This window comes from Trachypithecus francoisi, unplaced genomic scaffold (genome assembly GCF_009764315.1).
Source record: "Trachypithecus francoisi isolate TF-2019V2 unplaced genomic scaffold, Tfra_2.0 Lachesis_group18, whole genome shotgun sequence".
Lineage (NCBI taxonomy): Eukaryota > Metazoa > Chordata > Mammalia > Primates > Cercopithecidae > Trachypithecus > Trachypithecus francoisi.
Genome location: NW_022681463.1, coordinates 1,644,068 through 1,670,179, shown reverse-complemented (window position 1 = coordinate 1,670,179; position 26,112 = coordinate 1,644,068). Strand labels below are relative to the sequence as shown.

General features: G+C 54.4%; 1 protein-coding gene and 1 pseudogene across 7 annotated transcripts in view; one reads left to right on the top strand and one right to left on the bottom strand.

Annotated features, from left to right (window-relative positions):
- Positions 1–25,598, bottom strand: part of GAS6 (growth arrest specific 6) — a 46,491-nt gene extending 20,893 nt beyond the window's left edge. The window contains exons 1-6 of one of the 6 annotated variants that reach the window (XM_033177116.1): positions 25,333–25,589; positions 25,075–25,241; positions 7,701–7,725; positions 6,191–6,253; positions 2,286–2,341; positions 1,249–1,327 (exon numbers count right to left, since the gene is read on the bottom strand). In XM_033177116.1, coding sequence (XP_033033007.1) covers positions 1,249–1,327; positions 2,286–2,341; positions 6,191–6,253; positions 7,701–7,725; positions 25,075–25,241; positions 25,333–25,426 — 484 coding nt within the window. In that variant the 5' untranslated portion in view covers positions 25,427–25,589. Of the gene's footprint in view, positions 1–1,248; positions 1,328–2,096; positions 2,139–2,285; positions 2,342–3,767; positions 3,793–6,190; positions 6,254–7,700; positions 7,726–25,074; positions 25,242–25,332 lie in introns of those variants that run through there. The other 5 variants (XM_033177119.1, XM_033177117.1, XM_033177118.1 and 2 more) reach the window with 5 other exon arrangements.
- LOC117063463 lies at positions 862–3,307 on the top strand (annotated as a pseudogene). Its single transcript, XR_004428940.1, has 2 exons — positions 862–1,627; positions 1,977–3,307. The product of XR_004428940.1 is annotated as an uncharacterized LOC117063463 (transcript).
- Positions 25,599–26,112: the final 514 nt, after the last annotated feature.

Genomic DNA, 26,112 nt, shown 5'->3' with positions numbered 1-26,112 from the left:
CAGCAGGACCCCAGAGCACTCGGCCAGCATCATCCTGAGGGGGTCAGCTCTGGCGGGGGCACATCGAGTCTTCAACGGATGGGCTCTCACTGCCGTGCGTCGCTTCCACTCCTGAGGCTCCCAAGGTGATGCTTCCCACCAGGTCTGTGGAACGTGGTGTTTCCAACAGAGGGTCCGGGCTCGGCTGTCAGTGCAGGAGCCGCTTCCCTCCCACCTGCACTGGTTGGTGCCCGGTGCCAGGGTGAGCGGCGGGCGGGTCTATGGTTCATGAAGCTGCGTTCCTCCAACTCATCCAGCTCATCTAGTCACTGCCTGTGGCCAGCACAGACACGGCCCCTGTCCTCCCAGGCGGGTCCAGGCACCGAGCTCACCACAAGCCCTGATACAAGTCCTAGACTTCTTGGGAAAGCTGCCCGACCACACCGGCTTCTTCCTACGATGCTTCACCGCACGCCTCAGTGTTTCCTCCGTATGCCCCAGTTTCCTCCTCATGCCCCAGTTTCCTCCTCATGCCTCAGTTTCCTCCGTACACCCCACAGTTTCCTCCGTATGCCTGTTTCCTCCATACGCCTCAGTTTCTCCATACGCCTGTTTCCTCCATACGCCTCCGTTTCCTCCATTCGCCTCAGTTTCTTCCATAAGCCTGTTTCCTCCGTACGCCTCAAGTTTCCTCTGTATCCCTGTTTCCTCCATACGCCTCAGTTTCCTCCATACGCCTCAGTTTCCTCCATACACCTCAGTTTCCTCCATACGCCTCAGTTTCCTCCATACGCCTCAGTTTCCTCCATTCGCCTCAGTTTCCTCCGTACGCCTCAGTTTCCTCCGTACGCCTCAGTTTCCTCCGTACGCCTCAGTTTCCTCCATTCACCTCAGTTTCCTCCATACGCCTCAGTTTCCTCCATACGCCTCAGTTTCCTCCATACGCCTCAGTTTCCTCCATACGCCTCAGTATCCTCTGTACACCTCACAGTTTCCTCCATCTGCCCCCCAGTTTCCTCCATACGCCTCCAGTTTGCTTGTTTTGCACAAATGACTGCCAACAGAACACTTGCAGGTGTGGACAGAGCTCACGTCTCAAAGTATTTCTAAGATGCTATTTTCAGCAGGTCGCTATAAATGCCTTCTACCCTGAAGCACACAGGGGCTGGGGCTGAGGAAACAAGGACGAGGACCAGGGATTCTGCATCAGCACAGCCACCAGGAGCCGGCCGGGGCCCCATCCCTGACCCTGCCGTGGCCCGGCTGTACCTGGATGCTGCGTCCGCAGGGCGTCTGGAGATGTCAATGTGGTCACAGCAGGGCCTGGGAGGGGGAGGTCTGGCCTGGACTAGAGAAACGAGGGGCGCGTCCACTTTGCCACTCTGGCCTCAGATGAAGAGGCTCTGGGGGCAGGAGGGAGTCAGACACGTGCAGGGCAGGCGGCCTGTGCAGGGCCCAACCCTCCGGCACCAGAACCTGACCCCTCAGAGGCCCCCACTGTGGAGGGATGCTGTGCGCTGCTACTACAATGTTTGGTTAGAGATTAAAGTCATTTCAGAAGTGGACACCTGCCCATGTGATGCGAAGGGCTGGGAAACTGGTCCTGACTTTGCCTGGAACGCCCTTTGGAAAGACCTGTGTCCCTGAGGCTGAGGACAGTGAGGCTGAGCGACAGTGAGGCTGAGGGACAGTAAGGCTGAGGACAGTGAGGCTGAGGACAGTGAGGCTGAGGGACAGTGAGGCTGAGCGACAGTGAGGCTGGGGACAGTGAGGCTGAGGGACAGTGAGGCTGAGCGACAGTGAGGCTGGGGACAGTGAGGCTGGGGACAGTGAGGCTGAGGACAGTGAGGCTGAGGACAGGATGGGGACAGTGAGGATGGGGACAGTGAGGATGGGGACAGTGAGGCTGGGGACAGTGAGGCTGAGGGACAGTGAGGCTGAGGACAGTGAGGCTGAGGACAGTGATGCTGAGGGACAGTGAGGCTGAGGACAGTGAGGCTGAGGGACAGTGCCTGCTCCTGCCGGGTGCCCAGCTCTTAAGTGGTCCCCAGTCTCATGCCGCCTACCCCGGGGCCTCCCCCACCTCATTTATTTCGCTGTTGGGAATGTATTGATACCTCTAGGATGCAAGGACGGAACCACATCTGAGGGGCAGACACTCAGCTGGGGCCCAGCAGATGTCTGTGGAATTTCCTCCACACAGCAGGGAAACCAACAGAGACAGAAACCTCTGCAGGCCCCAGAGGGCACCCACTTCCCTGACCCCGCCCACCTCCCTGATGGGCACCCACTTCTCTGACCCTCACCCCGCAAGCTGGGCCTAGGGAGTCGGTCTGGCTGGTCATGCCCTGGGCGCCGGCGCCTGCAGAGAGTTCAGGAGGTGAAGAGTTTATCTCAGCTCGGCCCATGACTGCGTTGAAGGACAGGAGGGAGCGGCCATGGCTGTGGCTGGAATTTGAAGCCAGTGCTGGCAGCCAGGGCCTTTTCCTGGGGGGTGACAGGCCAGGACCAGGGCCCTCTTTGTCCGAGGGAAGGGCGAGGGGACGCTCCCTGTGGCGGGGGTGGGGTGTAGCCGGGGCTCAGCCACCACTGCCTGGGCCACAGCCTGTGGGGACCTGACCCTCCTGGGGAAACCCATGGGCCGAAGGAGCCGAGAAATCCAAGCACCAAATGGCCGCTAGGGCAGGACAGGAGTGTTCAGCAGTGGAGAGGCTAGATGTGTCCATGGGAAAGGAAAGAAATGGAAGCAGAGGCTCTTCAGGGGCACCCGGGAACGCAGCCTACACTCTTCCCAGGCCTCTTCCCTCCGTCTATCATGCTGCCTGGGTCCTGGGACAGCCCGAGGGCCACAGGCTCCCATGCAAGGCCCGCTGGGGGCCGGCTTGTCTGGGGCTGAATTGGGACTCTACGGGGCTATGGCTTTAATTTCACAATAACCGATAACCAGTGAACTGAAGCCAAGACAGCACTGTGAGCACCAAGTCAGAGAATTTTCACGAGGGATTGATGAATAGGAACAGGAGGCGAGGCTGCCCCAGCCCCGTCCTCCGGAGGCGCCTTCCGAGGGGAGTGTGAGGCTGCCTGCTGTGGCCCCCAAAGCACTTTCTTCACCGCCAGGTGTCTTTTGAGGCATTCAAACATCAGAGGCCCCAGCCATGTGCTCTGGAGGAGAAGCTGAGAGCCCCAGGCCACAGGCAGGGCAGCCTCTGAGGGCCGGCTCAGGGAGAGTGGCCAGAGCTTCTGGCCTGGGGCAGGTGGACCCCTTATAAACTGCATGGGTTGCCTCTGGCAGCAACCACAGCAAGAGATTCTCTTCCTATCACACAGGGAACAAACTCAAGGATCTTGACCCTGCCCTCCTCTCCCCAGCTGGCTGCACTCGGGGACGCTGATGCCACAAAGGAAACAATAAACCAAAACAAGATAACTCTATTGGGCGGCGGGAACAGAAATGAACATGTAGCAATCAGTCATCTTCATCCACGCAAGCAAGCGAGGCGACGCCATGAAAAGGACGGCCTTCTTGGCTACAAATAGCCAGAAGTGAACTTGGCAAAGGAAGCGCGGGGCACACAGGAAGAAAAGTGCTCCAAGGGACGGACAGGATGGTGCCGGGGTGAGGAAAGCACAACGCTGTTCAGACAGTCTCCAATATATGAATTGCAAGCCCAGTTAAAAATATCAAAAGGGCTTTTTTAGGTTTTTAAGACTATTTTTTAAAGTTTAGTTGTATTAAAATATAAGCAAGACAACCAGAGAAAAGACTGAGGAGGGCATAGGAGACCCACCCGTGTGCATGAGGCCAAGTCTAAAGGTGAGGCACTGGGGACGTGAGGATGGAGGCAGGCGAGGCACCGGGCACATGAGGATGGAGGCAGGCGAGGCACCGGGGACGAGACAGACTTCAAACGTGTGGTGCTGGGGCAGGAACTGTGCCTGCAGTCTACATCCCCACCTCGTCTATCACATCAAAAGAAATTACGGCGGATCACAGATGAAAACACCTAACAGCAGATAATTGTTTTGTCATCTTGGGGAGAAGCCTAAAGCCCAGGAACTAAGAGAAGATAAAAAGTGTGAAAATAGAATTTAAAAAAAGAGATTGGTTTAGCAATCACTAAGATAAACCATGTGTGGCAGGATCTGCTTGTCTCCTCTGAGCGCACAGGAGCCTCTGCCTCATATGCAGACTTTGGGCCCTACGTGGCACCAGGCTATTGCGTGTGGCTGCAGGTCAGGGCGGGCTGGGCCACACGGCAGGGCCACCCCCCAATTCCCATGTTTACACTGAGCATTTCCTCTGTCTGTGGCTCCTGGGCTGGGGTCTGTGATCCAAGTCTGGGAGGCCTAGAGATGCCCACGGACAGCGCATGGGGCTTGGGGAGTGGGACTGAGCCACCTCTGACTCTTTCTGCTGGCTGGGATCCGGTTGCAAAGCCACGCCTGGGAAGAGACTCCTGCCTCTCCCAGGATGACTCTGTACTGCCACGTCTCCATTCTCAGCACCCGCAGGGACTCACCAAGGTGGCCTTTCATCTAAAACCAGACACAGGTGACGCCAGGGGACCACAGACCCAGTGCGAGGGGAGCTGTGTGGGTTGTGCCGCAGGTATGTTAAAATTCATACAGGACACCCAAAATAATCACTCTTATTCTATGATAATTTTAAAATAACAAAAAAGACTTGTGGCAAGCTGAAAAAATGTTTGATAACTTTACTACCAATGGCTAATTTGCAAACGCCTACAAATTGAGAAAAAGGGGCAAAAAATATAAACAACAGTTTACAGGAAAAGAAATACACAGTTTTTTGTTTTTGTTTTTGTTTTTGAGACAGAGTCTCGCTCTGTCGCCCGGGCTGGAGTACAGTGGCCAGATCTCAGCTCACTGCAAGCTCCACCTCCTGGGTTGACGTCATTCTCCTGCCTCAGCCTCCCGAGTAGCTGGGACTACAGGCGCCCGCCACCTCGCCCGGCTAGTTTTTGTATTTTTAGTAGAGACGGGGTTTCACCGTGTTAGCCAGGATGGTCTCGATCTCCTGACCTCGTGATCTGCCCGTCTCGGCCTCCCAAAGTGCTCGGATTACAGGCTTGAGCCACCACACCTGGCTGAAATACACAGTTTTTAAACCTAGGAAGTACAGCTTTACTCATTAGTTAAAAAACAAAACAAAACAAAAACCTGAAATGACTGATGTCATTTCTCACCTGTTACATTGGAAGAGATCAAAAGTTTAAAAAAGCAGTTCATTCTCCCCTGCAGGGGCGGCGGCTGAGGCCTGTATCCAAAGGAAACATGAGGACTGCCTCTGCAATTCCATCCTTGGGAATGCATCCCGCAGACGCACTGAGACGTGTGGGAGGTGACAGGTGCACGAGGATGTCTCGCCAGTTTTGTTTATAACGATGGAAATTGGAAATAAACTGGACGTCAGCCAACACGCATGGGCTAAGCCCGTGTGATGGCACCAGCTGGAAATGCCAGCGTGAAGGTGAGACAGACGCAAAGAGAGGGTCTTCTGTACAGACAGAGTTGCAGAGGCACGGGACAGACCGCGTGTGCTAAGCTGCCGTGCATGTGAAGAGTGGAAGGCCGCTCACGCATGTTTACATGTCTAAGCACAAGATTCTTGGAACTGTAACTACAGTGGTGTCTGACTGGATGACTCAGAGGCGGGCACGGGCTTCCGCATCACACTCTGTGAAGTGTTTACATTTTGTTCCATGTGCATTTATTGCCTATTAGCTAAAACGTCAAAATTTACTTGTTTAAAAAAGAAAGTTTGGTGAAAAGGGAGCAGGCCTCAGGAAAAGACCACAGCTCTTTAAAAGACAGAACTTGGACACAGGAAGGGGAACATCACACACCGGAGCGTGTCGTGGGGTGGGGGAGGAGGGAGGGGGTACCATTAGGAGATACACCTAATGTAAATGACGAGTTAATGGGTGCAGCACACCAACATGGCACATGTATACATATATAACAAACCTGCACGTTGTGCACATGTACCCTAGAACTTAAAGTATAAAGAAAAATTTAAAAAAAATAAAAAGAAAATAAAACCAAAAAAAAAAGAAAGGAATCTGATAACCAAACCTAAAAAAACCAAAAAAACAAAAAAACCCAGAACTATTCAGGGCCCTCCACAAACCACAGCCAAGCCTAAAGTCATCCAAACCCACAGTGCTCCCAGGAAAGGAGGCTGACTTACTCTGCACGCAGGTGGCGAAGCCTGGGTTTTTGGTGTACGGAGACCCATACTTGTTGATGCAGTCTGCAGGAACAAAGGGAATGGATGTCAGTCATCCTTATGAGACCGGACGGACTGCAGGGCCTCTGCTTCTGAGAAGCTCTGGAGAGGCAGTTACTCTCCTTACCTGGAGTGCTATCATCCTCCAGAAACAATGCCGCTTAGCTTGTGTTCATACAAAACATTTTAGCCCCAACCCCGACAAACAGGGAACCGCCTCCAGCAACTCAGCGGAGCTGGGCACCCACACTTGTCAAGTGCTTAAAGCACCGCCCGCAGTTTCGAGGGGGTTCCTCCTGCCGTACGGGAGAATCACCGGGAATGTTCACTAAGTTTCCTGACAGTACTCAGAAAGCTAAACTTCATTTTCAAGTTGACCCCTGTTGGGAAACGTTGTCCTTAACTGGAAAGCCACTCTGCTTTGGAGAAAGCCCCTCCGTGCTCTCTGGCTGGCTGGACACAGCTTGACAGTGGACATCCCGCTAGGGCGGCCAGGGGGAGGTGAGGCCTGGCATGTGCACATCCAGGGATGGCCCGAGATGGAGACTGTGTGGAACGGTGCAGGGCCTCGACCTGGCCCTTCAGTGGGTTACTGTTGCTTATGCAGGTGCAGAAAGGATGGACGGACAGCGGAAGGCCTCCTGCGGGTGTGCCGTGGACAGCTGGCCATCCCCTGCTTCAGAACTCAGTCCCAGCACACCCAGGCTGGCGCCTGGACTTCCCAGGCCAGTTCCAGACCCACTGTGTGTGTTCCAGATATGGACCCAGGGAAGGACCCTTTATGAGGACATTTACTAAAATGCACTTTGCACCATTAAAAAGGAAGACCCTGGAATACATTTCTTTCCTTCTAAGTGAAATGCACTCGAGGAGCTCTGAGATGGTGTCAGTTAAACAGGCTGACCCGGGGTCTCCGGGCTTCCCTTTCTTGCTGTCCTCCCTTCTCAAGTGTACACTGGGGGTCTCCGGAGGCCGCCCCGCATGCCCCAGCTGCTCTGATGGCTGAGATAACATCTGTGCATTCCTGTTCTTCAAATTAAACAGAAACACTATTCAGTGTTCTCGGTTTTAACTAAGAATACGGTAAATATCAGTCCGTACAGCCCACATGAACATGGACCCCTTTGGGGTCCTCAGTGACTTCAGAAGTGTTTAGTGCTGAGATCAGAAAACTGGAAGACAAAATCCATTACATGTCCTGACAAGGAGCTGAGCCTGGCGTCAACTCAGAGAAGGGGTTTGCAGATAACGGCATTCGCCTGAGGGTCCACTAACACGGAATAAAGCTGTGGTATAAAATAAACAGAGAATCTTGTGTTTCTGACCTGCATGTTCCGGACAGTTCCACGTGCACCATGTGATTAAGAATCTTCCTTCCAAGAGTTACGTGGTGAGGAGATGCCTCCAGCATGAAAATACCCCCCAACTATGCCTCCACGACAACCAGAGTAGAGAAGTAATTGAGACTTACCTAAGTATCTCGGGTAAAAATAGTCCTGTGGAAAAAGAAAGAGAAAAGGCAAGCGTTGACTGGCAAGCTACAAAGGTCTCTAAGCAACATAAGCATCCGCTGGTTAATCAGAGGCTGCTCCAGGGCGGCCGCCCCACCCAGGGAACCGAGGGGAAGTGACTGGGGAAGCTGCCGTGCTGCCGACTTGGCTTCTGCAGACGGGCGCTTATGAAGCCATTAGCACAACTGCGGTGAGACCAACAAGCAAAGGCAGGGCCATTTCCAGCTGCGTGGGAAGCACCACCCGGTGTGTCCGGTGGGGAGGCCTGTCCAGGAGAACAAGAACGCCTCCAAGTAAAACCCCAATCTTAGTTCCCTGTTGATATCAGGGTCTCTAGAACCCAAAGACCTTAGTTCCCTGTTGACACAAAGGTCTCTCAAAACCCCAAAAACCTTTCTTTTGGCACACGGCATTGATTTACACTTATTGTATTGGTGAAACAAAATTGGTATTGGATGAGGCATGGAGGCTGCAACGAAGGGTCTTCTTATCCACGAAAGCTGACGAGGTCCACATTCGACACAAGTGAGCTGCCGAGTCCTGGAACCACCTGCCCGTCACTTGGCCAGCAGAGGCCAGCCGGAAACTTCTTCAGGATCCTTCTGCCATGGCCCACAGATTCTAGGGCCACAGCCTGGTTAAAGCAGCCTCCAATCTCCAGCTTAGGGTCAACCATGCCAGCAGTTTGGCCCTAAATGCTCTAAACCAAGAGACCACAGTCATGGCAGAATAGTCCCAGCGGCCTCTCCATGCTGGCTATAAGTCAGCATTTTACACTATTTTATGAAACCCTCACAAACAACATCCAGGAAGGTCTTTTTAATCCCATTATCAAGAATGAGGAAACCTAGCTTCAGGATGGTGTGGGATTCGCCTGGGGGCACCAGGTTCAGGATTAGCAGGCACTGGTAGCATTTTGCAGAGTGGCGGGCAGAGGCGGTACCCAGCGCCATCTGCAAGGCGCCTCTGGCTTCATATGCTGGCTCTGCACCACTTTTCTGCCTCCTTCCCACCTCTTTCCCACACTTGCTGGCCTGGCCACACCTTTTGTGGGAAGAGCCTGGAGGGCCCCACCCCAGCCCCGCCAACACCTTCCTGAGGCCTGCTTGGATGTGTTTTCACAAAGTTGTGTTCCAGGAGAGATGGAAAGGAAGGGTCAGGGTGAGCTGGTGTTCAGCTCATGTGTCTGTTGGAGGGCGGCCGCCCTGGAGGTCAGGAGGGCCACAGACCTGGCACACACACCCTCATGCCTGCCCTCATTTCTCTCACTTCCAATTTTAGTCATGGCAAACTCCAAGAAAAGGGGTGACCAGCAACACGAGTGAGCCCTGGTGGAGGTCTGGGGCAGCAACAGTTTCCTCGGCTTGGAAGGAGAAGGGAAGTGATGGGGCTTTGTCTCAAAGCGGGAGGCTCTGGCTCTGAAATAAAAGACTTAGGAGGGATGCAAAAGGTGTCCTTTCAGGTTTAGGAAGCCAGGGATTGAAAACAGCTAAGAACCAGTGAGCAAACGGCCTAACTATATACAAATGCTTCTTTACCACAGCTTGACAGCAAGTGTGTCCTATATTTCAAAATCAAGACTAGTCATACTACTTAATGTGTAATCTGTATTAATACCAAGTTTTATTGTTGCAAAAAGACATTATTCATGGAAAACTTATGCCAATCTCCTCTCAGTCAGCCATACCTATGGGAATGGGGTTTCTGAAACCACAGGGTTATAACCCTGGGCAGTGTATTCCAATTTGCATGCTTGATTATTTGAGGCGGTAATGGAGGCAGAAAGGATGTACCAGTTCCACCTGTGATCCAGGGGAAAGACGGTTCAATCCTGAGCAAGAGTAAAGCTTCGACAAATAAACCTAAAAATGCTACATGCTCCCAAGAGAAAGGGACACTTCACGTCGTCCTTAGGACATTCTGGCCAAAGATGTAAGACCCAGAAATGGCTGTGAGTAAAGGGACACGGATAAGCTCCCTGACCTGCAGAACCAAACACAGAGCACTTTGTTCTCAAAACCCTCCCGCTCCTGTCTGCACTACAAGTTGTTCACGTGCATAAACCTTGGCCTGAAGCACTGCATTCGCCGGCTCTCCAGAGCAGCACCCCCAGGAGTCCCCATGGAGCAGAGGCCGCCACTCAGGAGGCTGAGATTTAGAACCAGGAGCTCCTTACATACACACTGACTCTCTTTCTTTTCGACCTAGGAAGAGCGAGACCTGTGGTAATGGGTTGGTGTGCTGGGGTTAGGTGAGGGCAACAGTGGGAAGAAGCTGGGATTCCCAGGCTGGAAATAGCACCATTTGGCCCCTGGAAATCCTCTCCCTAGGGATCTGATTCTGTTTTATTCAAATAGCTACAGATAAAAATAAGCGAGCAAACCACTGCACTGTCAGCTGAAACTTCAAGAGGAGAAAGACAACATCTACCTGCCCAGCATTGAGCCTGGTACTGACTGTCCCCCAGAGGCCTCAGGAGCCATCACCAAACACGTGGATGGATGACAGATGAACAGTGGACGAGTGCATGAAAGAATGGATGGGTGAATAAATGAGTGGATGGGCGGAGAGATGCACGAATGAGTGGGTGGATGGATGGATGAGTGACTGGATGAATGAGTGAACAGATGGATGGATAGATGGATAGATGCATGTATAGACAAATGCACAGATAGATGAATGAATGGATACATGACTGAATGGATGGATGAGGGAATGGGTGGATAGATTAGTGCGTAGGATGGATGAGTGAGCAGACAGATGCATGGATGGATGAGTGAGTGGATGAATGAATGAATGAATGAATCAGTGGATGAATGAGTGGATGGGAATGAATGAATGGATGAGTGAGTGGATAGAGACTGATGAATGAATGAATGAGTGGATGGATGAGTGCATGGATGAAACAGTGAATGAGTGAGTAGATGACTGAGTAAATGAATGGAGATGGATGGATAAATGAATGAGGTGATGGATGACTGAGTGGGTGAATGAGTAAATGAGTAGATAGATGGGTGAGTGGATGGATGGATGGATGAATGAATAAAATAATGAGTGAATAGATGGATGAGTGGGTGGGTAAATGAATGAGTGAGTGGGTGGATGAGTGAGTGAATGGATGAATGAATGAGAGTGGGTAGATGAATGGATGAGTGAGTGAGTGGGTGGATGGGTGAGTGGATGGATAGATGAATGAATGAATGAGTGCATGGATGAGAGAGTGGGTAGATGAATAAATGAATGAAAGAATAGGTGGGTGAATGAGTGGGTGGGTGAATGGATGAGTGAATGGGTGGAGGTGTGTGTGGATAGATGAGTGAATGAGTGGGTGGATGGGTGACTGGATGGATGGAGATGGATGAATAAATGAAGGAAGGAGTGGATGGATGGATGAGCGAGTGGCCGGATAGTTGAATAAATGGGTGGATGGATGGATGGATGGATGAGCGAGTGGATGGATAGCTGAATGAATGGGTGGATGGATGGGTGACTGGATGGATGAAGATGGATGAATAAATGAAGGAAGGAGTGGATGGATGGATGAGCGAGTGGCTGGATAGTTGAATAAATGGGTGGATGGATGGATGGATGGATGAGCGAGTTGATGGATAGCTGAATGAATGGGTGGATGGATGGGTGACTGGATGGATGAAGATGGATGAATAAATGAAGGAAGGAGTGGATGGGTGGATGAGTGGATAGATGAGCGAATGAATGAGTGGGTGGATGGGTGAATGAATGAGTGAGTGGATGGGTGAATGAGTGGGTGGATGGGTGAATGAATGAATGAGTGGGTGGATGGGTGAATGAGTGGGTGGATGGGTGAATGAGTGAATGAGTGGGTGCATGGGTGAATGAGTGGGTGGATGGGTGAATGAATGAGTGGGTGGATGGGTGAGTGAATGAATGAGTGGGTGGGTGGGTGAATGAATGGGTGGGTGGGTGAATGAATGGTGGGTGGGTGAATGAATGAGTGGGTGGGTGAATGAATGAGTGGGTGGGTGAGTGAATGAATGAATGAGTGGGTGGATGGGTGAGTGAATGAATGAGTGGGTGGATGGGTGAGTGAATGAGTGGCTGGATGGGTGAATGAATGAATGGGTGGGTGAATGAATGAATGAGTGGGTGGATGGGTGAATGAATGAATGAGTGGGTGGATGGGTGAGTGAATGAGTGGGTGGATGGGTGAGTGAATGAGTGGGTGGATGGGTGGGTGAATGAGTGGGTGGGTGAGTGAATGAATGAGTGGGTGGGTGGGTGGATGAGTGAAAGAGTGGGTGGATGAGTGAATGAGTTGGTGGATGGCTGAATGAATGAATGAGTAGGTGGATGGCTGAATGAATGAATGAGTGGGTGGATGGGTGAGTGAATGAATGAGTGGGTGGGTGGGTGAATGAATGAGTGGGTGGGTGGGTGAATGAATGAGTGGGTGGGTGACTGAATGAATGGGTGGGTGAGTGAATGAATGAATGAGTGGGTGGATGGGTGAGTGAATGAATGAGTGGGTGGATGGGTGAGTGAATGGGTGGATGGGTGAATGAAAGAATGGGTGGGTGAATGAATGAATGAGTGGGTGGGTGGGTGAATGAATGAATGAGTGGGTGGATGGGGGAGTGAATGAGTGGGTGGGTGAGTGAATGAGTGGGTGGATGGGTGAATGAATGAATGAGTGGGTGGATGGGTGAGTGAGTGGGTGGGTGGGTGAGTGAATGAGTGGGTGGGTGAGTGAATGAGTGGGTGGGTGGGTGAATGAATGAGTGGGTGGGTGGGTGAATGAATGAGTGGGTGGGTGGGTGAATGAATGAGTGGGTGGATGGGTGAGTGAATGAGTGGGTGGATGGGTGAAGGAATGAATGAATGGGTGGGTGAATGAATGAATGGGTGGGTGAATGAATGAATGGGTGGGCGGATGGGTGAGTGAATGAGTGGGTGGATGGGTGATTAAATGGGTGGGTGGGTGAATGAATGGGTGGGTGGGTGAATGAATGAGTGGGTGGGTGGCTGGCTGAATGAAAGAATGAGTGGGTGAATGGGTGAGTGAATGATGGGTGGGGGGTGAATGATGGGTGGGTGATGAATGGGTGGGTGAATGAAGGTGGATGGGGGAGTGAAGAGTGGGTGGATGGGTGAGTGAATGAGTGGGTGGATGGGTGAGTGAATGAGTGGGTAGATGGGTGAATGAATGAGTGGGTGGATGGGTGAATGAATGGGTGGGTGGATAGGTGAATGAATGGGTGGGTGGATAGGTGAATGAATGGGTGAATGAATGAGTGGGTGGATGGATGAATGAGTGGGTGGATGGGTGAATGAATGAGTGGGGGATGGGTGAGGTGAATGAAGAGTGGGTGGTGGGTGAATGAATGAGTGGGTGGATGGGTGAATGAAGAGGGGGGTGGATGGGTGAATGATGAGTGGGTGGATGGTGAATGAATGAGTGGGTGGATGGGTAATGAATGAATGAGTGGGGGATGGGTGAATGAATGGGTGGTGGATGGGTGAATGAATGAGTGGGGGATGGGTAAATGAATGAATGAGTGGGGGTGGTGTGATGAATGAGTGGGTGATGGGTAAATGAATGAGGGGTGGATGGGTGAATGAATGAGTGGGTGGATGGGTGAATGAATGATGGGGGATGGGTGGTGAATGAATGGGCAGATGGGTGGGTGAACGAGTGGTGGGTGGTGGGTGAACGAATGGGGGGTGGGTGGGGAATGAGTGGGTGGGTGGGGAACGAGGGTGGGTGGACGAATGAACGGGTGGGTGGGGAATGAACGGGTGGGGACGAATGAACGGGTGGGTGGGTGGACGAATGAAGGGTGGGTGGGTGGACGAATGAATGGGTGGGTGGGTGGACGAATGAACGGTGGGGGGTGGACGAATGAACGGGTGGGTGGTGGACGAATGAACGGGTGGGTGGGTGGACGAATGAGTGGGTGGGTGGACGAATGGGTGGGTGGGTGGAGGAATGGGGGGTGGGTGGAGGAATGGGTGGGTGGGTGGAGGAATGGGGGGTGGGTGAGGAATGGGTGGGTGAGTGAATGGGTGGGTGGGTGAGGAATGGGTGGGTGGGTGAGTGAGGTGGGGGGTGAGTGAATGGGTGGGGGATGAATGGGTAGGTGGGTGGATGAATGGGTAGGTGGGTGGATGAATGGGTAGGTGAGTGAATGGGTGGGTGGGTGAATGAATGGGTGGGTGAATGAATGAATGAATGGGTGGGTGGATGAATGAATGGGTAGGTGAATGAATGGGTGGGTGGGTGAATGAATAAATGAGTGGGCAGGTGCAAGGTCCTGCAGTTTTCACTCCAACAAAGCACTGAATGCTAGTTTCACTTAAATCATGGATAAGTACTTGGAAGAAAAGTGGAAATCAATGCTCCCAGTCTGTTTACTTTAATAATAGGGAAGTGTTTGTGCTATAATTCCTCAAGTTTACAAACCCCACGTGATTTTAAAATTTACATCCTTGTTATTACCTGACATCTGCCAGACCCGCACTTCCAGGTGGCAAATGCGGTGCCCACTGCACGGAGGACGCAGCCATTAGGTCTCTCGGAGGTTTGTGCACTTTGCTGTTCCTGGCAGGGACAACTCAGAGGGCAGCAACCTCCTGGTTAGCACAGCGCCCTGTCCCCGGGTGAAGCAGGGCAGGTGTTCGGCCCGAGTTCCCGAGGCTCTGGGGCAACTGCAAGCAGCCCAGGATGGCCGTGAATGCGGCCCAACATAAATTCATAAACTTTCTTAAAACATGAGATTTAGGCACAGACCTTCTTTTTAACTCATCAGCTGTTAGTGTTAATTCTATGTGTGGCCCAAGACAATTCTTCTTCTTCCAACGTGGCCCACGGAAGCTAAAAGACTGGACGTCCCTGTGCTAGGGGGTTCCGGGGCCGTCGAGGCTGGGAGCCCCGTCTGCAGAACATCCCGGTATAAACAGTGGAGCAGGTGCCTCCTCTGACGCGCCCCTGACGGCGCCTGTTGCCTTTTGGTTTCGTAAGTACGGAGGAAACAACCTGAAGCAGCCTGGAGGGAGCTGAGCCCCAGGACACGAGCTTGGTCTGGCCGGGGTCTAACATGAGGCCCCAAATTTGCTATAAAACTACAGAAAGCGTCTGATAAGTGGATGCCGCCTCCAGACCCTGGCGTCGTCTCTGCTGCCTTTGATCTGCTCAGCAGAGCAGTGGGTGCTGGCAGAACCCACGGGAATTGGTGCAGTGTCATAAAGACGCAAGCCCACCACCGCCCCTGCCCAGCCGACCACCAGACCCACGTCTCCCCGGCTCAAAGCCACCCATAGGGCAAAAGTCAAGCATGGCAGGGAGCTGCACATGGGGTCCTCAGGATGGGTGGGCCTTGGGGACCAGGCTGTACCTGGCCGCCCGTGCGGCAACCCTACCAGCAGGGCACTGTGGTTCTCAGGTCCCAACCCCCAAATGACCTTTGACCTGGGGACAGGCTTCCTCACCCAGAGCTGTGGTTCTGAACAAGGTGGGGTGACCTCCCCACACCGCCGCAGGAACCAGGCAGGACCCAGCATGTGAACAGACCCTCCAAGGGGCCGGGGGGTTCTGCCCCTGGACCTGCCCTGGGGCCCCTGCCTACCCGCCTGCAGCTTGGTGAGGGTTTCCAGTGGTCTCTCGATCAAACTAGACCCTGGGAGGGCCCATTCACTTTTTAAAACTGGCCAAAACCTACATACGGTGATGGCACCCAACGCAGCGCGTTAACGAGACAGGAAACACTTTTGGACGCAAAGTGCACTGAACTGGAAGCACCTCACGCAGGTAAAATCAGTTTGGAAGGTTCCAGAACACTTCCTAAATGCCTTCATCTCTGAATACACTTGAACTCCTTGGGGCGCAGCAAGGTCTCTGCCTGGCGGGGGGGGGGGCGGCCGGGGATTCAGGGCACAGCCCGACGTGACGCTCACTCATCCTTGGGCCACGGTCCCCACAGAGCTGCAGTGAGGATCAGAGGTCAGTGAACGTGGAGAACCCTCTGCAAACACCCAGTGTCAGTCCTGCATAAATCTTTTTGTGTGAGCGTCATCTGCATTCACACAGCAAATAGTGGTTATTTTTCAGAGTGTGCTAAGAATGCATTACTCTCTTTAGCAAATAACATTCATAAATTTTGTTTCTAAACACCTTTACCTTACTTGACAAGTGGGCTGACACTGCTGAGCGCAGGGACTGTTTATCAACACCATAACTTTCTCTGATATTTTCCACGGGAAACGGTCACAATAATTCACTAACCCTTTGACCATAATGTTGTATTCCAAGAACTCGACTTCTATGAGAAAACTCAGAGTAACACCCACAGGAACTGCCCTTGGGGAGCCTTCCTTTCTCAGCATTTGCAGAGCCTCTGAAGAGCCGCCGTCTTACAGACCCTTGGCCTGGCAGCCCGGCTCTATTCATGTTCTTCTAGCTTGGGAAGTGTAAAATCCTTTCCTTCCTTCCGAATTCGTTTCCTAAGTCTTTACACCCGCAGTGGCCTGTTGCCCTGAGCAGAGTGGAAGTGCTGACCCACTGCCCACAGGAGGCAGCGCCCACAGCCCCCGGCCCAGAGGACTCCAGGCTGACCTGGAGGGAGACGGGCCCCAGGAAAGCACAGTCAGTACACCCGGCGTGCCCATCCGCACCCAGGGTCAGCAGTGACAGGTGCCTCTGCCCTCCTCGAAGCTCACGCCCAGGTGCACCCTCCCTTGCTGGGAGCCCTCTTCCTGGAAGCTCACCCTGGGTGTGACTGCCAGGTCAGCTGTGGGTGCTGGGAATAGCCTCTGTAGCTGACTGCACAGCTGTGAGCACCCCTCCTTGCCCCACAGCGCAGACGTGGTGCCTGAACCGGTGGGTAACTAAGCTCTTCTCACAGAAGCCCCAAGACACACATCACTGTATCTCACAGGCTTCGTGGCAGACGAGACAGAGGAGCTCCAGTGGCTTCCAGCAGCTGCACGGCGGTAATGCTGAGACTCACTCTGCCCGTCTCTGCCCCAGACACACAGCACACTCCCAACAGCCCCCAGCAGGGTGCCCCATGGCGCACAACATTCAGCATGTGAGCGTGAACGCAGTGAAGGAACAGAGCCACAGCCCCCACAGGCCCTTGGCCAGCACGGGGTCTCAGCAAGGAAGGCCTGCTGCCTTTCAGGGCAAGCCCCACCAAGGGCTGCCTGCTCTTAAGTGCAGAGCAGTGACTGTCTCTGGCCATTTGGTAGCATCCTTGGGGGCCCCAAGAGAAGCCAGTCAGGAAGCCACACAGCTGTCGGATGGGAGGGATGCTGGCCACAAGAAACACTAGGAGGAGAGAGGCCCGGGACAGACACTGTCTGCACGTGGTGGGGAGAAGGGAGCCTGGGAGAGCGCTGACTAAAGAGAGGCCAGTCTGCGGGGGAGCAGAGGGCGGGGAAGAGGAAGGAAGAGAACTCCTCCGTGCCCACTCCGACCCCAGGGGCATCGCTGTCCTGGGAGCAGCCTCGTGCCCACAACAGCTGCCGTGGGGAGGAAGTGGGATGTCTCACTGCAAATGCTTTGGGAAAAACAAGATGGTGTACTTTCTGATCATATAAAACAGCAAAATAAAACAGTCGTGAGCACATGGCCAGTGATTCTGCAGTTAGAACCCTGTGGGCTTCGTCCCCACCTCCGGTGAGGGCATCTCCTGCACACAGTACCCACGCTTCAGGTCACACACACGTGTTTTGGACCCAAGTTCGCCTTAAGAGGTGTCGATCGCTCCAAGAAAATGTGCTAACCTTGGAGTCTGGGGCCTGGGCTTCCCTCTGAGTCTTCCCCACAAAAAACGAACTGGGACCAGTCCTTCAATAAACTACCAGCCTCTGTTCTCAGAAGCACAGGAGGGGAGGACGCCTGGGTCTTGCCAGCCACCACGTTCTATGATCCCAGGACAAATACGATTGCAAAGTTCGTGTTTGTTGCTGGCTTACAAAGGGGAGGTTTATTCATGGCCTCTCCGGATCCAACGGCAGCTGCTCCATGGGACGCTGGACAGCTCAGTTCCCTCGAAAGGGCGGCTGCACCGTCAAGCCTGACTCAGCCCAAAGATCCAACCTACAGGGTCCTGGCAGGGACAGCTGTGCCCTGGACGCTGGCGGGCCACTGCCACTTCTGCACTGGGAGTCACGCCCCGGCCTCTCCCACTGGGCTCCTGGCCCGAGCTCTGCCCAGCTGGTGTAAGGACAGTAAAGGCAACCAGATGCCCTGACTGCGACTACCACTAACAGTCGCCAAGCGCGCACACAAGCACAAATCACAGACGCCCTGGCAGCTGCCTGAGGGACAGGCTTCTCCTCCAGCTTTATCCAAGTTGAGCTGGTCTTCAGCCAGATGACCGGGCCCAGGCCCCAAAGCCACCTGGGGTGCTCTGAGGATGGGTTAGACTTAAAGGTCACTTGGACTCCTCCAGTGGCCAGGACACACGTCTCTAGTGGACTGGTTACCTTCCGCATTGTGAGGGACCGGCCAGGCCTGCAGGTTGGTGCCTTCCTCTGGCCTCATTGAGCAGCAACACTCAAGTTCAAACAGAAAACCACCATTTATGGTGGAGTCATGGGCTCTGTAGCCCAGCATGACGCACCTGCAGGCCGTGTTCACGAGACTCACACTCCCAGCCACTGACACTCACCCAGCTCCCCGCAGCCGCCCTGTGCTTTATGCACCCACACCAGCACCACTGAGCCCTCAGGTGCGTGCCAGTACACTCACAGTCGCCTGCACACAGAGGAGCACACAGCTGGGTCAGGGGTGCTGCCGCGTCCTGCTCTCCCCCAGTCCCGGTGAGCGCAGGAGTTAATGACAGAGTGTGGGGCATGCCCAGGACACGCTGTAGCCCTCCACAGGCTTCTCAGCCTCTCAGGGCCTCAGTTTGCACATCTGTAAAATGGCTCAGTGACAGCTGCTACACGTTGTTGTGAAGACGTAACAACTTCACACATGGAGACCCCGAGAACAGCGCTCTCGGGAAGACCCATGTACAATTCATCTTTCAGACTAACAGACGAGCTGAGCGACGGATCTGGGAACGGGAGAGACCGTGCTCTTCACAGGACAGTTTCGTCATCTGCTGCTATTCAGTTGTCCGGGTTGAAATAAACGGAAAGCCAGCCTGCCTGTAAACACTGTCATGCATTTCCCACAACTGTAAAAAGGAAGTGAACAGTATCTTCCAGGTGTGGTGGGAAGGGTCCAGGCACACCCAAAGCCCACTGCGCCTCCCTGAGAGCTCCCGCGTCTGGGCTGCCCTCATGTGGAGTGGGCAGGAATGCCAAACTGCAGCCCTCTCTGCTTCTGCAGGGATGGTCAACTGAGCAATTCTGAGAAGAATCAATGTTGACTCAGAGAGTGGCTTTACTGTACTGTGGACAGTCGGTCCTGGATGGGAGCCGGTCCCAGCCTGGCCAAACGTTGGGGCTTTGTATGCTGAGAATCCGGCCACTGCAGTGACCGGCCCAGGCTTTCTGAGTGCTGGCTGGGTCAAGCTGTGTGTTTTCCATGGAGCCCCAAGTTCCAAGGGGAGGTCGTCACAAAACTGGGTCTAGCAGGTTTGTGGACAGATGTGGAGAAAATGTATTTTCTTATCATAGGTACTAACACTGGAAAGATAAAAATTTTACCTATAATTTGAAAACAGAGCCCAAGAAAACTAGTAGAACATTAATGAGGCTCAATATATTTTACTATTTCATTTGAATATTATACTTTTAATCAACACCAGTCAGAGCAGACAGTGCCTCTGTCAGAGTGAAATGCAAAATGGATACTGTTCTTAATTTATTCCACTTCCAGCTCCCCTTTAAAATTTATTTTAAAACTTTTAAAATGAACCTTTCACTTGGTCAGGGTGAAAATTTACACACCAGAATTGCAATGAAATCACTGGAATATAAAAACCACGGAAGAGTCCTGACCATTTCCAACATCAAATACGAAACCCTTCAACAATGAGCTTTGCAGTGGAGAAACAGGTCTCAATTTTAACCTTAGAAAACAGGGGAAAATGAAGCATGAGGAAACCTGGATGCCTGTCAATGCTCTGGGGTAAAACCATAACCTGGGAAGCACTCGGCATGCCCCAGCTAGCAAGCTTAATGCCCCTTTACTCAGTGTCTCAAGAAAGAAGCCATAAGCACTTGCTTCCTAAAAGGGTGTTTTGTTCCTAAATAACAAAGGGAGACGTTCAGCGTTTCTCAGAACGTCTTTAATTAGAGTTTTCCACAGATGTGAAGCTCTCCGGCTCGGGTGAGGGTGTCGTGTGCAGGGCCTGGCACTCGGCTGCCTCTGAGAAAGCCCTGGGGGAGCCTGGCACCAAGTGCCTGCAGACGCCCGGGTAGAAACAAGCACCTGCACAGGTGCAGGCACAGGAAAGGGCTGCAGAACCAGCATGGAAGACGGCCCTCAGAGAAGGCCAGGCCCTGGTCCCCCTACCAGCCTGCAGGCCTCAGGATGGGCCCAGGAGGAAAGGCCTTAGCCACAGGGCTCCAGCCCCTTGGGCTGTGGAGAGACCCTGGGGGTCCGAGAAAGCTGGGGCCACAGAGCTCTGGGTCCTTGTCTCAGTTTTTAGTGATCCTGATGCATCTGTCAGTGGTCTTCTGACCCCGAAGTTGTGGAAAGAGAAAAGTGTGTGAGAGGGTGCACATGTGTCTGTGTGTGTCTGCATGCATGTGGCTGGGCATCCATGTGTGCCTGTGTGTGTATGTGACTGTGTGTACATGTGTGTGCATGTCATTATGCATGTGTGTACATGTCTGTCAGTGTGTGACTGTGTACGGTGTATACGTATGTCTATGTAAATGTGTGCATGTATGTGTATGTCTGTTAGTATGTGTGTGCCTGTGTATGTGCATGTCTACGACTGTGTGTACGTATGTCTACGTGAATGTGTGCATGTATGTGTGCATGTCTGTTAGTATGTGTGTGCCTGTATGTGTGTGCATGTCTGTGACTGTGTGTATGTCTATGTGAATGTGTGCATGTGTGTACATGTCTGTATGTGTGTGCCTGTATGTGTGCATGTCTGTGTGTGACTGTGTACGTATGTCTATGTGAATATGTGCATGTATGTGTACATGTCTGTTAGTATGTGTGTGCCTGTGTATGTGTGTGCATGTCTGTGACTGTATGTATGTCTGTGTGAATGTGTGCATGTATGTGCACGTCTGTTAGTATGTGTGTGCCTTGTGTGTGCATGTCTGTCAGTGTGTATGACTGTACATATGTCTGTGTGAATGTGTGCATGTATGTGCACGTCTGTTAGTATGTGTGTGCCTATCAGTGTGTGTGACTGTGTGTGCATATGTCTGTGTGAATGTGTGCATGTATGCGTATGTCTATTAGTATGTGTGTGCCTGTGTGTACGTGCATATATATCTGTGTCTATGGGAACGTACGTACCTGTGTACACGTGTCTGGGTAGGGGTGTGTGTGTCCGTGCACACCTCTACCCATGAGTCAGCACCTATCTGTGCAGGTGTCCATGTGTGAATGTGTGCATGTGCACATGTATCTGTGGGATGTGTGTGGGAGTGTGCTGCAGCCTCTGTCAAAGCAGGGCAGGGGAGGTCTCAGCCTGGCTATCATCTTCCCCACCAGGCGCCCCCACATTGGACAGCCCTCCCCTCCAACTGGGACCTCCCGTTAGGCCATCCCAACATCTGGGCCTGTGTCCCAGCCAAGTGGCTGTCCCCAGGTGGGGACTCAGAGGGGTTTTCATTTCCATACAGGGTACCCCTTCCCTAGCTGTTCCCGAAGAATCCACAAGGTCAGGGAAAAGGTGCTTGGAGGGCACATGCAGTTGAGGATGAGCCAGTAAGTCTCAAAATGGATACACCGACATCCCTTGCAGAGAATTCCTCAGCACCAGCAGTGGGGAGAAGAGAGAGAAACACAGAGCGAGACAAAGAAAGAGAAGGGGAAGGAAACCTGGCGTCGGAAGGAAACCTGGCGTCGGAAGGAAACCTGGCGTCGGAAGGAAACCTGGCGTCGGGGCAGGTGTAGGTGCAGGTTGGCTAACGCAGGCCGACCCTCAGGGAAGGCCGCCAGCCCCCCGTGAATTCGTGCTTTGTATCTCAAATAAGCCAGGTGATGGGATCAGGAGCCACAGCCTGGATGATGTTCCTGCACACAAGCCGGGGATCAAAGTGCACAAACACACTCCCAAGCAGGCACCGGAGGACCTGGGCGTTAGGGCTGGGCTGGGATAAGTCTCTAGTCTCGGATCCTTTCTGGAACCGAGGGGTGATTACAGAGATCTTAGCAGGCCCTGGAACCTGGTGGCCTTCAAGGATTTAGTAAAAAGGCACTGGGCCTGGGAAGCTTCAGCAGAGACACGCTGGGGAGTTACCCAGTCCTCTCTGAATTAGAAACTGGGGCAAGGAACCCAGCAGGGAGAGGCAAGGCCAGGGAGGGAGAATAACAATATAAAAAGGAAAACAAGAGAAGGAGAAGGTCTGGGCGGTGGAGAGCAAGGCGGCCCGTGGGGGCGGCCCAGCCTGGAGGAATGTCGGGGGAGGGGCATGGCTCCAGCAGAGAGGGTTGGGGAGGTGGGAAGAGTGTCCCTTCCAGCAGAACAGGGCTTTAAACCACAGGTGTGTGGTGAGGGCCAGAGCATGGGAGGGGTGCTGGGCTTAGGATCCGGCTGCTGAAAGCTGGGGTCTGCAGAGCGGGCGCTTCCGGGAAGAAGGCGCAACCAGGAAGCAGCCCAGCTTGAGGCAGTGGGACACGCTGCAGGCAGGTTAGCAGGTGGGCAGGTGGCCACAGGGGTTAGCACACAAGGGAGCTTGGAGCCTGGGAGGTGTGCTGTGCTTAGGATCTGCCTGCTGGAAGGCAGAGCAGGCGCTCCCGGGAAGAAGACGCAACCAGGAAGAAGCCCCAGCGAGGGGCAGTGGGACACGCTTCAGGCAGGTTAGCAGTTTAGCAGGTGGACATGAAGGTGAGCACACTGGGGAGCTGGCTCCAGCTGTCCCTTCCCTCCCTCGTAGGAGGATGTGCAGGGAAAACAGGCAGGGCCGGGTACGTGCATGTTAACTAACGGCGGCCAGGCACTTCCCACATCCTAAAATGGCAGGGGGCTGGGACCACCTTCCCTACAACCACTCGTGGAGGACCACACATCAGGACCCCGGGCCTGGGGAGGCCAGGGGCCCGAGGATGCTCTGACAGTCACCACGGCCAGGTCCTGGTCAACTCGTGAGCTCAGGCCACAGCCCTTGTCCTCAATCAGCCTCACCGCACAAAATGTAAAGCAAGTGACATTTCAAAGACAAGGAGCCCCTGGCCTTTGACAGGGAGAAGTTCATGGATGATTTTCATGCATTCGCAGGAAGTTGTGCTTGAACGGTTCCCTCGGGCCTGGGGTCTCCCAAGGGTGTGGCAAAGGATGCAGTGGAGACTAGGGTCCTGGGAGGGGTGGTCCTGGTGTGCTGGAGCCGGCTGGGACTCAGCCAGCCTCTGGACCCTGCCCTTGCCCCAACCAGGCTCTCCCCAGCGTCCGCCTGCCTGCAGGAACCCGAAACAGAAACAGCAAGCTAATGGCCAGCTCCAAAAACCAGAGGGAAAGCGGGTTGTTACCATTTGGCATGGGGGCTGGGAAGGAGGGCAGAACTCTGGGAATGAGATGAGGCTGAAAGGAAGCCGGCAGAGGCTGCTGGGGCCAGGCTGTGAAAGGACGGGAAGGAGGCCTCCCCCGCATCAAAGCCACTCAGCCACATGCAGAAGGGTGAGGTCCCGGACATGCCAGCACAGAAACCATCTGACCCATCCACAGTTGTATTAAAAAGTAATGGGATCCTGAGTGCTGTTTTCATTTTCTTATCTTCATTTCACACCTTTGTAAATGAAGTTATTAAACTAAAATTGGAAAACCAGGTAGGGGACTGACTTGGGAAGAACAGCACAGTACCTCCAGGCCGCGTTCAGTCTGATTGACATGGGCCCTGGGTGTCCAGGAGGACAGCAAGGAGGGGCTGCAGCCGGGCCTTGCAGTGCTGTGCAGAGCGGGCACCGTGGGGTGGGGGTGAATCCTGCTGCCCTCAACTCCCATCACCAGAACGCCCCATGCGGCAGTCCCTGTGCACGCAGAATGTTCAGGGTGAGGACGCTGTTGGAGGGCACTACACCAGCCAAACGAACAAGCCCACGGCTGGGCGGCGAATCCGAGCGACCAGGGCACACAGGCCCACGCTGCCTCGGCCAGCAGCACAGGCCAGGATTCATCATTAAAGAAACGGGAAAACAGAGAGGCCGGGAAAAGCGACGAGCTAGGCTGCACTGAAGGAAGGCACGTGCCTGTGGGGCTGTGGGTGCTGAGGGTAGCCGCCGGAAAACAGCCCCAGGTGCGTCATCTCTGCAGGGATGAGCTATGCCCACAGGTGCACAGTGGCCATCTTGACAGCCTCAGAAAAGCAGATCTAAGAGGGGTCAAGTCAACCACTAGAAATGTAAGCGGAAACAGGCCTCCATGGGTCATCCAGAACCACTCTTTGATCTCAGGTGACATTTATTCCACCCCAGGAGAATGCTTTAAAAGGAACATTCCAGTAGAACTGAAAACTTCGCTGTGAAATCACCCCGACTTCAGGGCGGGAGGGACGTCAATGGGAATCCACACCTTCTCGGACTTTCCAAAGTCACCCGCTCCCCGAGCCCGCAGGATAGAGTGGCCAGGCCGTCCTCACACGGCGGCTCCTGCGGGGGAGGCCCCGGGCGCCCCGCCTCCTCCAAGGCCATTCCTAACCCAGGTGCCGGGGCCAGCACCGCCGGGCTCCCGAACGCACCCGCTGCCTTTGGGAGAGCACCTGGCAGAAAGGGGCCGCGCAGCCGCCCTCCCCTCCCGCAAGCGGCCCCGTTCGATTCCTGGAATCATATTTTTGGACCTGCTGCCGCAAGCAGTTCCCGCCCTCGGCCCTTTCAATTCCTCTTTCGGGAGGAGACCGCTCTCCACGCCTCTCAGGAGGGCGAGGCGCGGCCCGGGGGTCCCTCACCTCCAGCCCAGCAGAGGGAGGGCCGCGGGGAAGCGGTCTGGGTTTTAACCATTGTGTTTCTTTCGCACTTTGGAAACGGACTCCCGGCTTCCCCGCGGGGAGGCGTCTGACAGCCAGCGTTTCCCGGACAGCCCCGCGGCGTCCCACCGGCCTGCGCGGGGCTCCCGGGGTCGCCGGGGGATGGGCGCGGGGGACGCGGGGCGGGGCTCCTGGGACCTGAGGCCAGGCCTCGCCGGGCGGAGCTGGGGGGCGGCAGCAGCGCTGCTCCTCGGGAGGGGTCGGAGGCGCGCGGGGGCCCGGGGTTCCCCCGCATCCCGCCCGCCGGCCGCTCACCGTCTCGGGGTCGTTCTCGAACACCTCCCGCGCCTCCTCGCGGCTGCACAGCTCCTCCACGCACTCCCTCTCCAGGTGGCCCTGCTTAGCCTCCTCGAAGACCTGGAAGGCGCGGCGCTGCCTGGGCCGCAGGAACTGCGTGGCCTCGCGCGCCGGCAACAACGCGGCTGCCCGGAGGAAGAGAGGAGGACGCGTCAAGCCGCGCCCGAAGCCTCCTCCCGCCGCCCGGGGACGGGGTCTCGGGCCCGCGGGACTCACCGAGCGCGCACTCCGAGGCCAGCAGCAGCAGCAGCAGCAGCCGCAGCGGCGCGGCGCGCGGGGCGGCGGGCCCGGGCGAGGGCGAAGGGGCCATGGCGGGCCGGGGACGCGCGGTCAGAGCGCCCGGGAGGCCGAAGCGAGCCGCGGGCGCCGCGGGGCGGAGGCTCCGGTCATCCCGTCCTGGCGGCCCTGAAGGTCACATCGCGGCGGCGGCAGCGGCTGCGGCACCTCGGGCGCTCGGTCTGGGCGGGTTCGGGCGGCTGCGCGCGGGGAGGCGGCGGGGGCGGGACCAGGCGCGGGCGGGGCACGGGTTCCCGGGAGGATCCGGGCGCGGGGAAAGCGGAGCATCCGGGACGCGGCGGGACTCGAGTGTCTCGGAAAAGGAGCGTTTCCCCAGGCGGTGGTTGTCTTCACTAGCGGTAGGGTAAAAGGAGGACGCAGTACCTGGTTCAACTTGAGCAGATACATTTTGACCATATTCCAGGTGTCATGTGAAGATTTAAGCCTCTTTCCAACCCCCATTCCCCCCGAATCTACTGCATCCTTTTTGGAATCTTCATGCTTAAGCACATTTTGTCAAGACTTAAAACCTACCAAAGATTTTAAAGATGCACTGAGGTCAGATCCAATCCCACTGGGGGCCAGCGAGTGAAATGCGACGGTTTCCTTTTGTAATCTCTGTTTTTCGTAATGATGACATTCAAAATCTTGAGGTTTCCCAGTAGATATTTAAGCTGAAAGCAACATTGTGCTTGTCTTCAGAGACCAAGACTTTCTGAA